The sequence below is a fragment of the Notolepis coatsorum genome, assembly GCF_963971535.1.
Source record: "Notolepis coatsorum genome assembly, chromosome: 9".
NCBI lineage: Eukaryota > Metazoa > Chordata > Actinopteri > Aulopiformes > Paralepididae > Notolepis > Notolepis coatsorum.
Window position 1 is genome coordinate 74415880 of NC_140173.1, and position 14444 is coordinate 74430323.

At 44.1% G+C, this 14444-nt stretch overlaps 1 protein-coding gene across 1 annotated transcript; it reads right to left on the reverse strand.

The window, feature by feature from the left end:
* Positions 1-1771: 1771 nt before the first annotated feature.
* On the reverse strand, positions 1772-12924 carry pex13 (peroxisomal biogenesis factor 13). The gene is made up of 4 exons (XM_084321503.1): positions 12800-12924; positions 11191-11954; positions 9975-10097; positions 1772-3527 (listed from the first exon to the last, which is right to left on the reverse strand). The coding sequence occupies exons 1-4, from the start codon at positions 12871-12873 to the stop codon at positions 3160-3162; spliced, it is 1329 nt and encodes a 442-aa protein (XP_084177629.1). The 5' UTR covers positions 12874-12924; the 3' UTR covers positions 1772-3159.
* Between the last annotated feature and the right edge of the window lie 1520 nt (positions 12925-14444).

The following is a 14444-nucleotide window of genomic DNA, read 5'->3' on the forward strand; positions in this document are numbered from 1 at the left end:
ACCGGATCGTTCTTCCGGTGTCGCAGTGCAGCAGGTGCCGACAGAGACGCGTCCCCCTGGTTGCTTAGTGACCAGGGTCTCTGTGCATTCCGATCCTTCCCTGAATGTGGTAGTTAGTGTAATTTAGTAGTTTAAATATCTATGAGTTGAACTGCCTTGTTGATTATTGCCCGTTGTGGACACAGCCAGGTAGCGCACCATGCTCTCATTTATTTTGTATCATGTTCTTCAGAACAGGGTGCTGCATAATACGAACGCATGCTGCTGCGAAAATGAATTTTCCTCAGTCTCCTTCTCAATCTTTCAGCACCATGGACAGTGAGCAGTAGGTATCCTCCAGTCTTTTTGGTAGTTATAGGTAACTTACGAGCCACAAAGGCAGCAACATAGTGTATCAGACAAAACATATAGTGACAAAACACCACTGTATAAAACCACGGAAGCCATCACATTTGACTCAAATGCCATGATAACATCTGAGTTGTATTTTCTGAAACAAATGCTGATTGTGGTCTCTACAACGGAAAATATTCTTCCTCAGATTGCTAATATCACAATGGCAAACATATAAAAAAAAAAAAAAAAACAAGAGGCACATACAAGTTTGGCATTGTTTGCTATTTTTAGGTTGGCAGCAAGAAGAGCTCTAGCAGAGTGATCTATGTGGCACTGGCAACCTGCAGCTTTGAAAGTGGAATGGTTTGTAGCTGCAATGGTCTAAGGAAAGATAGTTTCACTTTCACGGTGAATCTCATTGTTACTCAATGACGACTCACACCTCAGGAGTCAGGACAGTAGGAATTTATTTTATTCCACTTGTGTCACAATTATTACCAAATAGCACCGCTGGGATTATCATGAACTGTTAAATAAGATAGCCACAAGATGGCGCTATTCACTCAGCACTCGATGTCTAGGGATGCTTGGCGGTGGTTTGATTGAAAACTTTAATTAACAGATTGCAGAATGGGTACAGTACAACTCAATACACACAATTGTTAAGGTTATGCAGACCAGAGAAAGACTTTCGTCTTGTTTACATCAGGATCCCCCATGGTGAACGGAGTCTGACCAGGCCAGGGGTACATTCCAATCGGGCACCTGTGCAGGGCCCTTTGCAGGGCATGAAAACACTAATATCTGACATATTCAGTGTAGATCTATAGGGGGCTGACTTCGATCACTGCAAATGTACCTGCAAACTGGGTGTCCCCGCAGTGTAGATGGCATGGTAGGCCTACTGTAAATCATTTGTACCTAAGATATAGGCCTATAGTATGGAAGCTGATGAAGACCATAGACCCTCATTTTCCTCTTTACACTTTAGGTTACAGCTGATGATAATGACTATGATTAAGACATTTAAGTCTAAATGGTATTTATATAGACAGGTGTTATGGTGCTCATAAACGTTGTAATTTATTGTAAATATCATACATAGAGTAAAGAGTAAAGTAAATACAATAAATTCATTCTGAGGTAGTTGTACTTTAGGTGAACATTCAAAAGGAAATATTCCACTTTTACTCAACTACATTTATCTGAACCTTACAGATTCTGGTTATAAAATCTGAGCAAGACCATGACCATTTATCAGGGAATTCCAAAGCATGAAAAACATACTCTCCATGCACAGCGGAGTGCTCTTGGCATCTGACTGCAGGTTTAGGGATGAGTCCTTTGGATGTAAACATATAACAACTGTTTACATTTGCGTCCACCATCTTAACATAGACTATATTTGACTGTATATAGTCCCTATAACAAGCATTTAGGCAAAGCATCAATCTTTTTAAAATATTTATTTTCAAAATAATTGTATGTATTTACAAAATTACAGTTTCTGCAAATCTGGAGAGTGATGCTTTAAGATATGCTAAATTAACCTGCATTGGTTTCGAATGCATGCATCCCCGTTTACTTAATAGGCATAAGCTAAGAAAGTGTACAGGACCAAGGATTCAAACCATACTCTACTGTAACCAGTTCTAATTAGTGACATATGAATAAACCACACCATTATTTGCAGACCAATTACAACAAGGAGTACTTATTTTTCAGTACTCTGCAAAACCATTTATCAACATAATGGGTTTCTTGGTCACATCTTAGGATCATGCTATAGAAAATTGTGGGGGAATCTATTCTCTGTACAGTTTGTTTTATAGACTTAATGTAGTAATCTGTTCAAATGGCATAATCCCATACATCTTCATAACATGACATAAATACACATAATACCAGCCTAGAGCAGTGTTCTGGACTTGCTTGCTTCTTGGGTTTAGCTTACCAAGTACATCAGGGGGCTAATAACCCACTATATCAAAGCACTACCAGTGACAATTGTTAAGATTCTTACATTCAATTGGAACAAGACATTTTCTTTTTAAATTGTCAATATATAGCCGATTTGTTGGTGCACTTCATTCTTTTAACATTCAACTAATTTCTGCTCTACAGACATTTAACACCTGTATTAAATAACATAACTCAAAATCTCTAAAAAGGTTGATTGTTAGGAATTCAGAACAGCCTTATTATCAGATTAACTACAGTGCATTTTTTAAATTGTACATGTCCATGGGTCATGAAAACACAAGGACCATGTAAAACTTCAATCAAAAAACATCAACAAAGTTGGATGAAGATATTTTGAGAGGATAGCAGTGACATTATTGAACTAAAACAAGATTGAAAATGGTATAGTTCACCATTCAGACAATATTACCAGCACAGTATCTTGAGTCTACCCAAATGCCATCCTTTGTCAAGCTTCAACTAAAGAAACATACTGTATGTCAGAATATGAATCACAGGGATTCCAAACAAAACAGTACTACAAGAACCCAAGAATGACATTTGACCCATCTCAAACCCGCCCTCTTTTCTTGATCCTCCAATCACAACTGTCGCTTCCCTAGGCCTAGACAAACAAAGTTGTGAGAGGATCAAAAAGAGAGAGCGGGGTTTGAGATGGATCAATTATACTGTACAACATATTTTCACCAATCCAACTTGACCACTAGGTCTCAGCCAAGAGATAGTCAAACTTCCTACCTCAAAAGTGAACACATACTGAGCCAACCAATTACATACAACACACATATATATATATACACACACACACACACACACACAGATATACATTATATATATATATCACAGGTCCATCTTTTCAGGGGTATTTAGTACTGTGCTTGAAGGCATGCTGGAGTAGGCTGTTCCCAGACTAACGGCTGCTGGTGGTTCTATATACACAGACTCTAGTAGCTCCTCTGAGGCAGCCGAGATGGAGGCTGAACCAAAGCCTTGGTTGAAGCCTGGGACTGCAGTTGGCTGTGGAGCTGTAGTCAGGACTGTGTGGGGGGCCTGTGGGGCCCCCTGCTGGGCCTGAGCAAGCCTCTCCAGCTCTGCGTGCTTTCGGCCTCTCCGCTTGCCGAGGACCTTTACGTAGTTGGCCGGAACGAGGCCTGTAGTTTGTCCATCCACGCTGCCCAGCAGCCAGCCACGCACCCTGGGCTGTTGCTCTGCACACAACCGAGAGGGAAGAACATGAGCTTGTGTCATCAAGATGAGCATTTCTGGAAGCCATACGATTGCAAAAAGCTGTTTGACAGGCCACAACTTTTTCCTTTTATTTTTATTATTATTATTCTAAACACTCACACAGACCTTTAGGTTTAGGGATGGGTACCTTTCACATTTGAACCGATACCGGTACCTGTGAATCGATACCGGTACCTTTTTTCGGTACTTTAGTCTCAAGACATTTTATTTACCTACCTCAGTCATGAAAAAAAAATCCAAACTTCAAATAACTACAATTTCGACAGTTTTCGGCTTGCCATTGCTCCGACTGATTTGTTGTTGAATCAAGTCAAGTCCTAGGTAAGCATATATTGTGCGTGTGAACGTTGACACGAAAAGAAAAAAAGTAAAAAAAAAAGTAAAAAAAAATAAAAATCTGGATCTCACTTGAATCGATACTCGGTAGTACCGACGTGTTTCGGTTCGGTACCTCAAAAGAACCGAATTCGGTACCCATCCCTAGTTAGGTTAGAATTTAAATGACAATCGAATCCCGACAGGTGGCAGTATCGCCTACCTTTTGAACTGGGCTAGTTTAGTGTGGGGCCCCCCCACGCCACCAACAGGGGATTCCTGCAGTGCCGCAGGACTAGAGAGCAGCGAGCAGAGAGGTATAATGGCGATCGCGACTTTTGGAGACTATAATGAAGAGGACAAAACGATCACGTGCATTTTCACCAGACTATATTGGACTCAGCACTTCTGGTAAATCATAAAAATACTATAGTCAAACCGGCCGAGGAGGTAACCTATTCTGTTCCGTCGTATAGTTAAGCATTACATCACGCGCAGGAGTGGTTTGTGACCAATAAACCATGCCTAGGGGTGGTCGTTAGACCCCCCTAGGCATGGTTTATTGGTCACAAATCACGACTGCAAGTGATGTAAAGCTTTTATACAACTGCTAGATTCATCCAACCTTATTTCTATACAATAAACACACATTAATCGAAGATTTATTGAAAAAACCATCCGCCAGAAAAAGTAGTTCCCACAACTACAAAAAAGACAAGTTGCCTCCATGTGGAAGCAGCTTGAAGTGCATCCAACCAAACTAACACATCCAACTGTGTATTATTGGAATGATTGAGAGAAGTTGCCTCATGTGGAAGCAGCTTGAAGTGCATCCAACCAACTAACACATCCAACTGTGTATTATTGGAATGATTGATTGAACATTTTATTACCAGATGCAGAATGGGTACAATACAGTACGGCTCAATACACACAATTGTTAAGGGAATGCAGACCTACTTTCCATAGAACTTCATTCTTAGATGCTTCTATATGTAGCCGGTGTGATCTTGTCTGCGTTGTGTTTAAAGTCGATTCGACCCCTGTTAAGGGATCGCCCTGAGTGGGAGTTGAACCCCGGACGCCGGCGTCGCGGGCGGCATCACAGACCACTAAGCAAGAAGTGAATTCACTGCTTGCTTCCGGGTCTGGATGCCTCTGGGGAGTGAGTTTACTTGCAGTACCGCTTACCATCCACAGCCACGTCACTACTTGTACCCGTGACTGTGGATACACTGCGGTACCTCCGTTACACTCACCCCACTAAACTCACTCCACCCAGGGCATCCGGGTCTAACGGCACCACATGTGGCCGGTGTGATCTTGTCTGCGTTGTGTTTAAAGTCGATTCGACCCCTGTTAAGGGATCGCCCTGAGTGGGAGTTGAACCCCGGACGCCGGCGTCGCGGGCGGCATCACAGACCACTAAGCAAGAAGTGAATTCACTGCTTGCTTCCGGGTCTGGATGCCTCTGGGGAGTGAGTTTACTTGCAGTACCGCTTACCATCCACAGCGACGTCACTACTTGTACCCGTGACTGTGGATACACTGCGGTACCTCCGTTACATATATAAAGTAGGTAAAACAAATTAAAAAGTCTTCTTTGCCCTATAGGAAAAAAACGTTTTCTTCGCCCTATTCTTTTATTTATTTTTTTAAACCTACTGTAGAGGGCCTAAACTTAACCAGTTGGAAACCAAGCGTACAGTAATAAAATTAGCAATCAATCAATCAACTCAATAGGCCATGCTCACTTAGAACAGCGCAGCACCCAGCTCTCTGACTATCCCCCGCGTTGCAGGCAGAGTGTGTGTGTGTGTGTGCGTGTGTGCGTGTGTGTGTGTGTGTGTATGTGTGTGGGGGGGGTGTGTGGCGGTGGGTGGAGACTAGAGCGAGCGCTGACAGTCGAAAGGAAAAAGAAATTGAAAGAAAAATCGCAAATTAATCCATCAATCAATCCGCGATTTTTCTTTTGTTACAGAATGATTCAAGACCCATCAATTACATCATCCAACATTGTTTAAACGACTAAGACATTCGCTGTGACAGAATCGCTTGATATTTAGTCGTTTAGTCGCCATTAACATATCCATTTGTAAAGATTATTGGCCACCTTCTTGTGATCCGGCGGAGTGATGTGATGTGGGTCGGTTGTGGGCGGGTCCTGGGCCAGCAGCGTGGATTGTTGCCAATAAAGACGTGTAAAATGACTGTTTCAGCCAATCAGAATCGAGAAATTTGCATGCCGTTGTATAATCAATAGTAGCCACTAGTCTGCGAACTGCAATGGCGAGCGAACTATTGGAGATTATGAAGAAGAAGACAAAACGATCACACTTATGGATGATAAAGTGCGTTTTCACCAGACTATGTTGGATTCTACTAGGGGTGGACGGTATGGTCTAAAATTTATATCATGGTATAATTTGAAGCATAGACGGTAACGGTATATATCACGGTATCAGTGTTTCCGTTAGAATATTTTTTTTGCCTGATAGGCAGGCTATATAAAGAATGACATCCTCAAGGCATGTAGATTTATAATATTTTAACTTAAAACTAGGCTACTTTTGGGGCGGTCAGGTGGCGTAGCGGAGATTGCGTTCGTCACCAACCCCGGAGACGTTCGAATCCAGCTCACAGCTCCGGGGTTGTCACCAGCTTGGCTGGCCGTTCACACTAATACAATTGGCAGTATTAGAGGGTTGGAGAAGCTGGCGGGGTGGGTCCGGGTCGTTGTAAACAGCGACTCCTACAGTTCGGTCGGGGCGCCTGCTAAGCGCGGATAGGATCTAAGTGGGATAGTGTGATCCTTCCACACGCTACGCCCTCTCAGTGAGAATCCGCGCTGCCAGGTGAAAAGAAGCGGTTGATTAGCTAGACGTGTGTCGGAGGAAGCACGTGATAGCCTCCACTCTCCCAGACTGACTGTGGGGGGTAAGTGCGCAGCGACCAGGAAGGGGATTGGGAATTGGCATAACGACTAACATTGGGATGGGAGAAAATCGGAGGAAAAAGGAGGGGGAAAAAGATAAAGAAAATAAATAAAAAACTAGGCTACTTTTGCGTATAGTCATTATATTCCAAATAAAATAAGTCCCGAGTCGAGACTCCGTGCTGCTCCCAACGAATCCCAATAGTATGCAACTGCAGAGCCGCAGAGCAGGGGCGCTTTCAGGTCCGGTCACAGGCCCGCTCAACAGCGCCCCCCACCCAACGGCTGAATTGGAGTATTACACCGGTTCCTGACAGGGAGCGTGCGAGCGAACTAGAGACGAAATCGCTCGCGACACTGTCCTGATATGAGGCGGCGCGTGTCCGAGTGTGTCTGTGTGTGTGTGTGTTACCTGGAAGCACACGTGGGGGGGGCCTGCGATTCTTGACCAATAAAAAGTGTTTAGGGGCGGGACTCGGCCGCGCAATCGCTCAACTAGAGACACAGCGAGTGAATATCTGAGGGGTGGACGACATCGCTGCTCAGTTCGCTGTCGCTCGCGGCAGGTCAGGATAGTCTGATTGAAACGAATACATTTTAATCATTTTCGCAATCACGCTCGCTCGCGTCGCTCCCTGTCAGGAAGGGGTGTTGCACTGTGCAGGCACAGCGGCCCCGCTCTGTGGCTCTGCAGCTGCATGCTTCTCGCAAAATCAAGCATCCAGCTCCCGCTGCCCAGCCGTCAGAACACTACACATATCATAATGTTCACAGCAAACTGTAATTGATCACCAGGTCAGCGTTTCCGTTAGCCGGTAATTACCGGTATTTGACCGGCAAAATCTGTTGAAGTCCGACATATTTAATCTCTCCGGTCATAGTGTCCGGTGAAAATAGTTCCCTCTGGGCACAGTTTGATTATTTGAATTGTATTTGGATGGGCTGGAGTTGGGTGGCCTATGCGATGAACGAAACAATCATTGCGTTTGTTGTCGTTGCTTCGCTCAGCGAGAGCTTGCTGCTGGATTTGCGGAAGGCATGCAGCTGCAGACCCACAGAACCCACCAGCTTTGCTGGCACAGTGCGGTCCCCAGACCTGGAAAGCTGCTCTGCGGGTCTGCAGCTGGATGCTTCTTGCAAACTAACTGCGGCCGGCTCGCGCTGATAACAGCTTTCATTGTTGGACCGGCTGCTTGGTGGAGCAACGATGAAACGAATGTAATGAATCGTTCGTCGCATGGGCTATTTAATTTTGGCCTGTTTTGGTACGGTTCGGGTGGTCAAGTTGTGCTTGGAGGGAGTTGTTTTCACCGGACATTATGACCAGCACCAAGTCGTTGGGAGGTGGAGATATACATCACGCAAACCCACGATAATGTTGCCGTCTCTCTCTGCAAAATGTCTCAGTTCTTCGCTTGATATAATTAATACAAATGTCCAATATAACGGAATTCGTTAGCTCATAAAAATGTGATTATAACAGACTGCTGTTTAGTGTCGGACCGACTGCCCACATACGCGGTCTATTTTATTTCAAGTCAGCAGCAGCACGGAGTATCGAGGGACTTATTTTATTTGGAATATATTAATGACTATACGCAAAAGTAGCCTCGTTTTAAGTAATAATATTATAAATCTACATGCCTTGAGGATGACATTCTTTATATAGCCTATATCAATTGTTTTAAAGCTCAATAAACTATGACCGGAATTAATCTCATTTGTCCGGTAGATTGAAATCTTGCAGGTCACGGAGACCGGCAACAATTTTTTCTAACGGAAACCCTGCACCAGGTATGTTTTATTAACGTAGAATAATTCATATAAGAAAAACGATAGGGAAATCTCTTACCTTTCTCCACTGGTTAAAAATGCCATGAACTGAAATTGAAACTTGCTGTTCGCTGTGGTGATATGTTTATTATGAAATGACAATTGCGTGTTGACACGCCCACTGCACGAAGCCTCCTAAATAACTTTTTCCAGTTTGCACATATCTATTATCTATGACTAATTCCATCTATTTTTAGGGGCAAATGCGAGTGAAATAGTCGCGCTGAGGGGAGCTCCAGTAGCTCACCACGTACCGCGAGTGCTATTTCAGCGCCGTGGACAACCGTGCTCGTCACGGATCTGGGGCTGAGCGTGTTCGAATCCCGGACGGCAGCCGTGCCTTTCCCAGAGTGTCTTCCCCCCCATCTGAACCCTTTCAGCCTGCTTCTGTCGGTCGAACTTGACCAAGTATGAATGCGAAGAAAAAGCGATAAACGCTAAAAGAACCAGCTGACTGGTCAAAGTTTAAAAAAAAATAAATAGTCGCGCTGTGGTTACATGACGTCATTGCTATTTTAGAGCTGCTCTACCGGTTACAAGGTATAGTCAAAATCCATACCGTAGAGCAAATTCATACCGTTTATACCGTATACCGTTTATACCGTCTACCCCTAGATTCTAGTATTTTCAAACGCGCCGTTTGGATTTAACGTTTACCTGGCTGTTATCTGGATTTAACGTTACCCTGGCGCTGCTAACGGGCCACCTAACGTTAGATTTATTGATCGTGTTCTGATCCAAGACACTTGGAGCAAGAGTGGAGTACCTGCTGACAAAGGTAACGTCTATTTTACTGAACCCCATCATAAAACATGCTTTTGTAATGATCGCGTCGGACCCCCCCCCCCCCCCCCCCTTGATGGCTTTGTGAATAGAATCATCTATATATGGTAGCGTTTACCTTTTGTGAATAGAATCATCTATATATGGTAGTGTTTACCTTTGACCTGAAAATAATATAGGTTTCAGGCAAGCAACCTGCACGATTTGCGCACAAAACACTATCTCACGTTCCAGAAAACCAGCCTGGATTATTGTGAACCGGGTGATTTTTTTCCTTGGGATAGCGCACAAACGAAGGTATGTAGAAATAAACTGTTTTTTTCCTGTTAGAGTATAAATAGTGCCTGTCAAATGAGTCATACTATTGTCTCCATAGCTATAATATAGAATATACGATGGGTCCACAAACATCGTGAAAATGGTCAATAACGCTGGCGCCAGGGAGTAAAGATGGAAAAACAGCGTGGCAGTCAATGAGTTAAAGAACCATGTAATATTCTGAATGCATTTCCAGAATTGTTGCCCACCCCTGAGCTCTCACCTTTGGGGGCTAGGTTGAGCATGTCTCCAGCATGCAGCGAAATCTCCTCCTCCGATGCAGCTGTGAAGTCATATTCCGCTCTGGCCACCACATGGTCATCCTCTCCACTAGCCCAGTTAGTGGCTAAACAAAGAAACACAAAATGCTTTATTTTCATACAGTCAGTTAATTTAAGAAAGGGACAGTGATTTCCACCCTCAGATAAACCCAAACCAAGGAAAATATAAAAGGAAAGATCATCACATCACTGTGTAGCGCGTGTAGTGCCAAGTGTGGAAACTTTCAGTTCGGCGGACAATTAGTCGAATGGGATCATCATCTCCTCGTTAATGACCTGTCATTTAAACAGGTTATTACCTCGGATTTCAGAATCATCTGAAATGTGTTGCATTAATTTGTTAACTAGCTAATTGATATATCGGTTGATGTACATTTCCTCATATAGCTTGTATATTTTTTTATATTAATACAGGCGTCAATACTCACAATTTATGAGGTCAACAAGTACCAAACAGGGGTTCTTATGTATAAAGTAATTGGTCTTCCTTCACCTTTACCTATTTTCTTTCAAAAGTTATTTTGAGTTTAATTCTCATTATCATGCACATCTCACAAGAAGAAATAATGACTTACGCATTCCTTTCTGTAGGACCTCTGTTGCCAAATTCTCATTTGTCCATCAAGGTGCAGTGATGTGGAATGATGTAAAAAATCTAACGGAAACGTGTTCCACTTTAAATACATTTAAAAGCAAGCTTAAAAAAAAGAACTACAGATCCTGTAGTCTTTAGTATCCTTGTGTATTTGTGAGTAGTCTTTTCTTTTTCTTCTATTTTTTCAACATTGTAATTGTTGTATAATGCTGTATTGCATGTATCTGTTGTGTATGAGAGAGGGATATGCGCATGTGTGTTTGTGCATAATGTGTGTGGGGAGGAGGGGTGTGGGGGGATTTTCGGTGTAGTTATTCTATATAGGTTTAAGAGGGGGGGGGGTCGCTTATAAAGGCTTTATGACCTTTCCTGCACATTTGAACTGTTCTTATTTTACTTATTTTTATTCCAGAATGTATGTTTGTAAGTGCAAATAAACAATAAACAATAAACAATAGAACTGGCACCAAAGTCTGGCACCAAGCAGAGCATAGAACGCTGGTATTCTGACGTGATGATGACCCTTCCTTCTTTATAGTTTCCTTGACCTAAACAGGCCTCACCCGTCTCGTCAGGCCCGGGGTTGGAACTGAGCAGCTTCCAGATCAGATAGGGTCCTCCCAAGACAACGGCCAGAAACAGGAAGATGGGCCATGACTTCACCGCTCCTGATCTGGGGTCCTCCATCCCTGCTCCCAACACTCTCGATGCGCTGATAGTTAGGGCATCACTAGCACTGTCTGCCCACAAGTCCTCAGCCTCGTCCTCTGGCCTTAATCCCAGAAGCCTTTGTACCCGTCGGTAGAGGTAGCGCAAGGTGCGCACCAACGCGAACGCCGACAAAACCCGTGTGAAGTGTGTCCGGAGTCGTGTCAAGTGGTTGGCCACGTCCAGCACGGCCCGGAAGCTGTTGTAGACGGCGGAGAAGGTGGCGTCGAGCATCATGCTCACCGAGGTGAAAGCCTGAACGATGCTCTCGATGGACTGGAAGGCCCCGCGGCTGCTCTCCTCCGCCTGCTGCACAAACCGGCTGGGAGCAACGTCGTCCGAAGGGGAGACGCGGTTGTAGCCTCCCATGTTGTTGTAGCCTCCCATGTTGTAACCTCCACCGTAGCTATAAGGACTGTACCCCCCATAGAGGGAGCTCCCGTAGGGGCTGTGGGAGGAGCTGAAGGAGCTGTACGCAGGACGGTATGACTGCTGCTGCTGCTGCTGCTGCCCCTGGACAGGACGAGGGGGTACTGGGGGTACCGGGGACGCCATCCGGGTCAGCACAGGGGGGCCTGCCGAGGTGGAGGGACCCATTGTTGGCGCAAAGTCTGTGAACCTAGAATCAAGAGGTTTATTTGTCACATACATACCAGGGCATACAGTGAGGTCACTGATTGATTGATTGATTGATTGAAAATTGTATTAACAGATTGCAGAATGGGTACAATACAGTACACGGCTCAATACACACAATTGTTAAGGGGATGCAGACCAGAGAAAGACTTTCGTCTTGTTTACATCAGGGTCCCCCATTTTCAATTCATCATAAATCATCATTGATGAGGAAGCAGTCAACAATTAGGGCTCAGAATGCTATTCGTGTATATATTCATGATTCCTGGCCTGTAAGAAATTCCAATCCTAAAAGCGAGTCAGAGTACGGTGGTGATATTGTAGGGATCTTTGGGGAAACTCACGATTCATTTAAATTTGGTTCAGCACAACAACAACTACCTAACCAATTACATAGATTAAATTGAGATTGATTGATTGATTGAAAACTTTATTAACAGATTGTAGAATGGGTACAATACAGTACAGCTCAATACACACAATTGTTAAGGGGATGCAGACCAGAGAAAGACTTTCGTCTTGTTTACATCAGGGTCCCCCATTTTCAATTCATCAGGAAAGATAGCTATTGACCTTAGTGTTACAAAGCTTCTATATCTTGAGTAGTTCTGCTTGGCTAATCCTGGCAATCTGGAGGATTTGGCAACCTAACGATTTATAGTTCTATGGTAATTATTTATTATTTGCGATCAATACTGAGGTTACGTTAGGCCTGCTGACCTGTCTTCCTGGTCCACTCGTGTTAGCTAACGTTAGCTAGCATTAGCCAAAGACAAAACAACAAGTCATATCGGAACCAAACTACACTAAATATAAACTGATGATTACCGGTAATTGACAGGTGCACTTAATGCACCTGGAATCCGTCTCTCCCATGGTTTGGGGGGAGGCAGTGAAGCCATCGTGGAAAATATAATATCCAGAAAGTGTCCTCCTCCTCGTAGCTGCTTCCCTGTTCTCTGCGAGGACACTATAACATAAGGAAGGGTCCTCGCGTCAGAATAGCAGCGTATATCTGCAGAGCCGCAAGCCCAGCTCTGTTTGGGTACCAGACTTTGGTGTCAGTTCTTAGCCTATTAAAATATACATCAACTAATTAATATATCAAACGTTTGCTAGTTAACAATGCAACCAATTACCGATGTAATAATAATGTTGGGCGAACTGAAAGTTTCCACACTTGGCAATTATGCCACATCAATGTGGAACGCCCTACCCAAAGCTGTAAAGGAATGTGAATCACTACCCACTTTCAAAAACACTTTGTCAGTATTCCAATGTACAGTGTCCCTCCCCCCCTACCCACCCCCCCCCCCACCCCCCCCCCCCACCTCCAATGTACAGCCCCCACCCACCCACCCAACCCCACCCCACCCACCCACCCAACCTCCTCCAATGTACCGTTTCTACATCAAATGTATATACACTCTTTTTCTGGACACTTTTGTATCACAAACAGTACTGTATTTGCAAATCTGATATGTCATAAATGTATAGATGTAGCAATACTGTCTATCTGTATGTCAGAACGTCCCACTCCACTGACACATGCCTCCTCTATTTGAACGACCACATCAAACAAGAGGTGGACGCGGGCAAATACTGCGGCATGGTCATGCTGGACCTACAAAAGGCCTTCGACACTGTCAATCACACCATTCTGATTGACAAGCTAAAAGCAATTGGTTTTGATAGTTTATCAGTGAGCTGGATGCAATCCTACCTTGAGGGGAGGTAACAGATGGTGGAGGTAAACGGTACTCTACCCCCCCCCCCCCCCCCTCACAGTGAGCTGTGGTGTTCCACAAGGAAGCATACTAGGACCGCTACTCTTCCTAATTTATGCAAATGACATGTCGTCAGCCTGTGACTGCAACTTGTTCCTGTTTGCGGACGACTCAGCCCTGCTGGTCTCTGACAAGAACAAGTTGCAGGTTGAAAAAACCCTCAGCTCGGAACTAGGCAAAATCTGCATATGGCTCACTGATAACAAACTATCATTACACATGGGCAAAACAGAGTCCATTCTCTTCGGTTCAAATAACAAACTCAGCAAGACCGACGGCTTCTCAGTTGCAGTGGGTGACAATATTGTCACAAGGAAAGACGAAATTACCTACCTGGGTTCCATCCTAGAGGCAAATCTTTCCTGTGACAAAATGGCATCCAATGTAATAAAAAAAGTCAACCAACGAACTAGATTCTTGTACCGGATCTCCTCTCTGGTAAACAAGAATACCCTGAAGACTCTGGCAGAGTGGCAGGAGCACTCATTCAAGGGTACTACAACTATGCGTGCACCTCATGGTACCAAAGCACCTCAAAGGCGCTTAAAACAAAATTACAAACATCACAAAACAAACTGGTCAGACTACTACTTGACCTTACCCCCAGAACCCACCTCACCCCTGCCCACTTTGACAACCTAGGATGGCTTAGAGTAGACGACAGAGTACAGCAACTTGCAATGGGC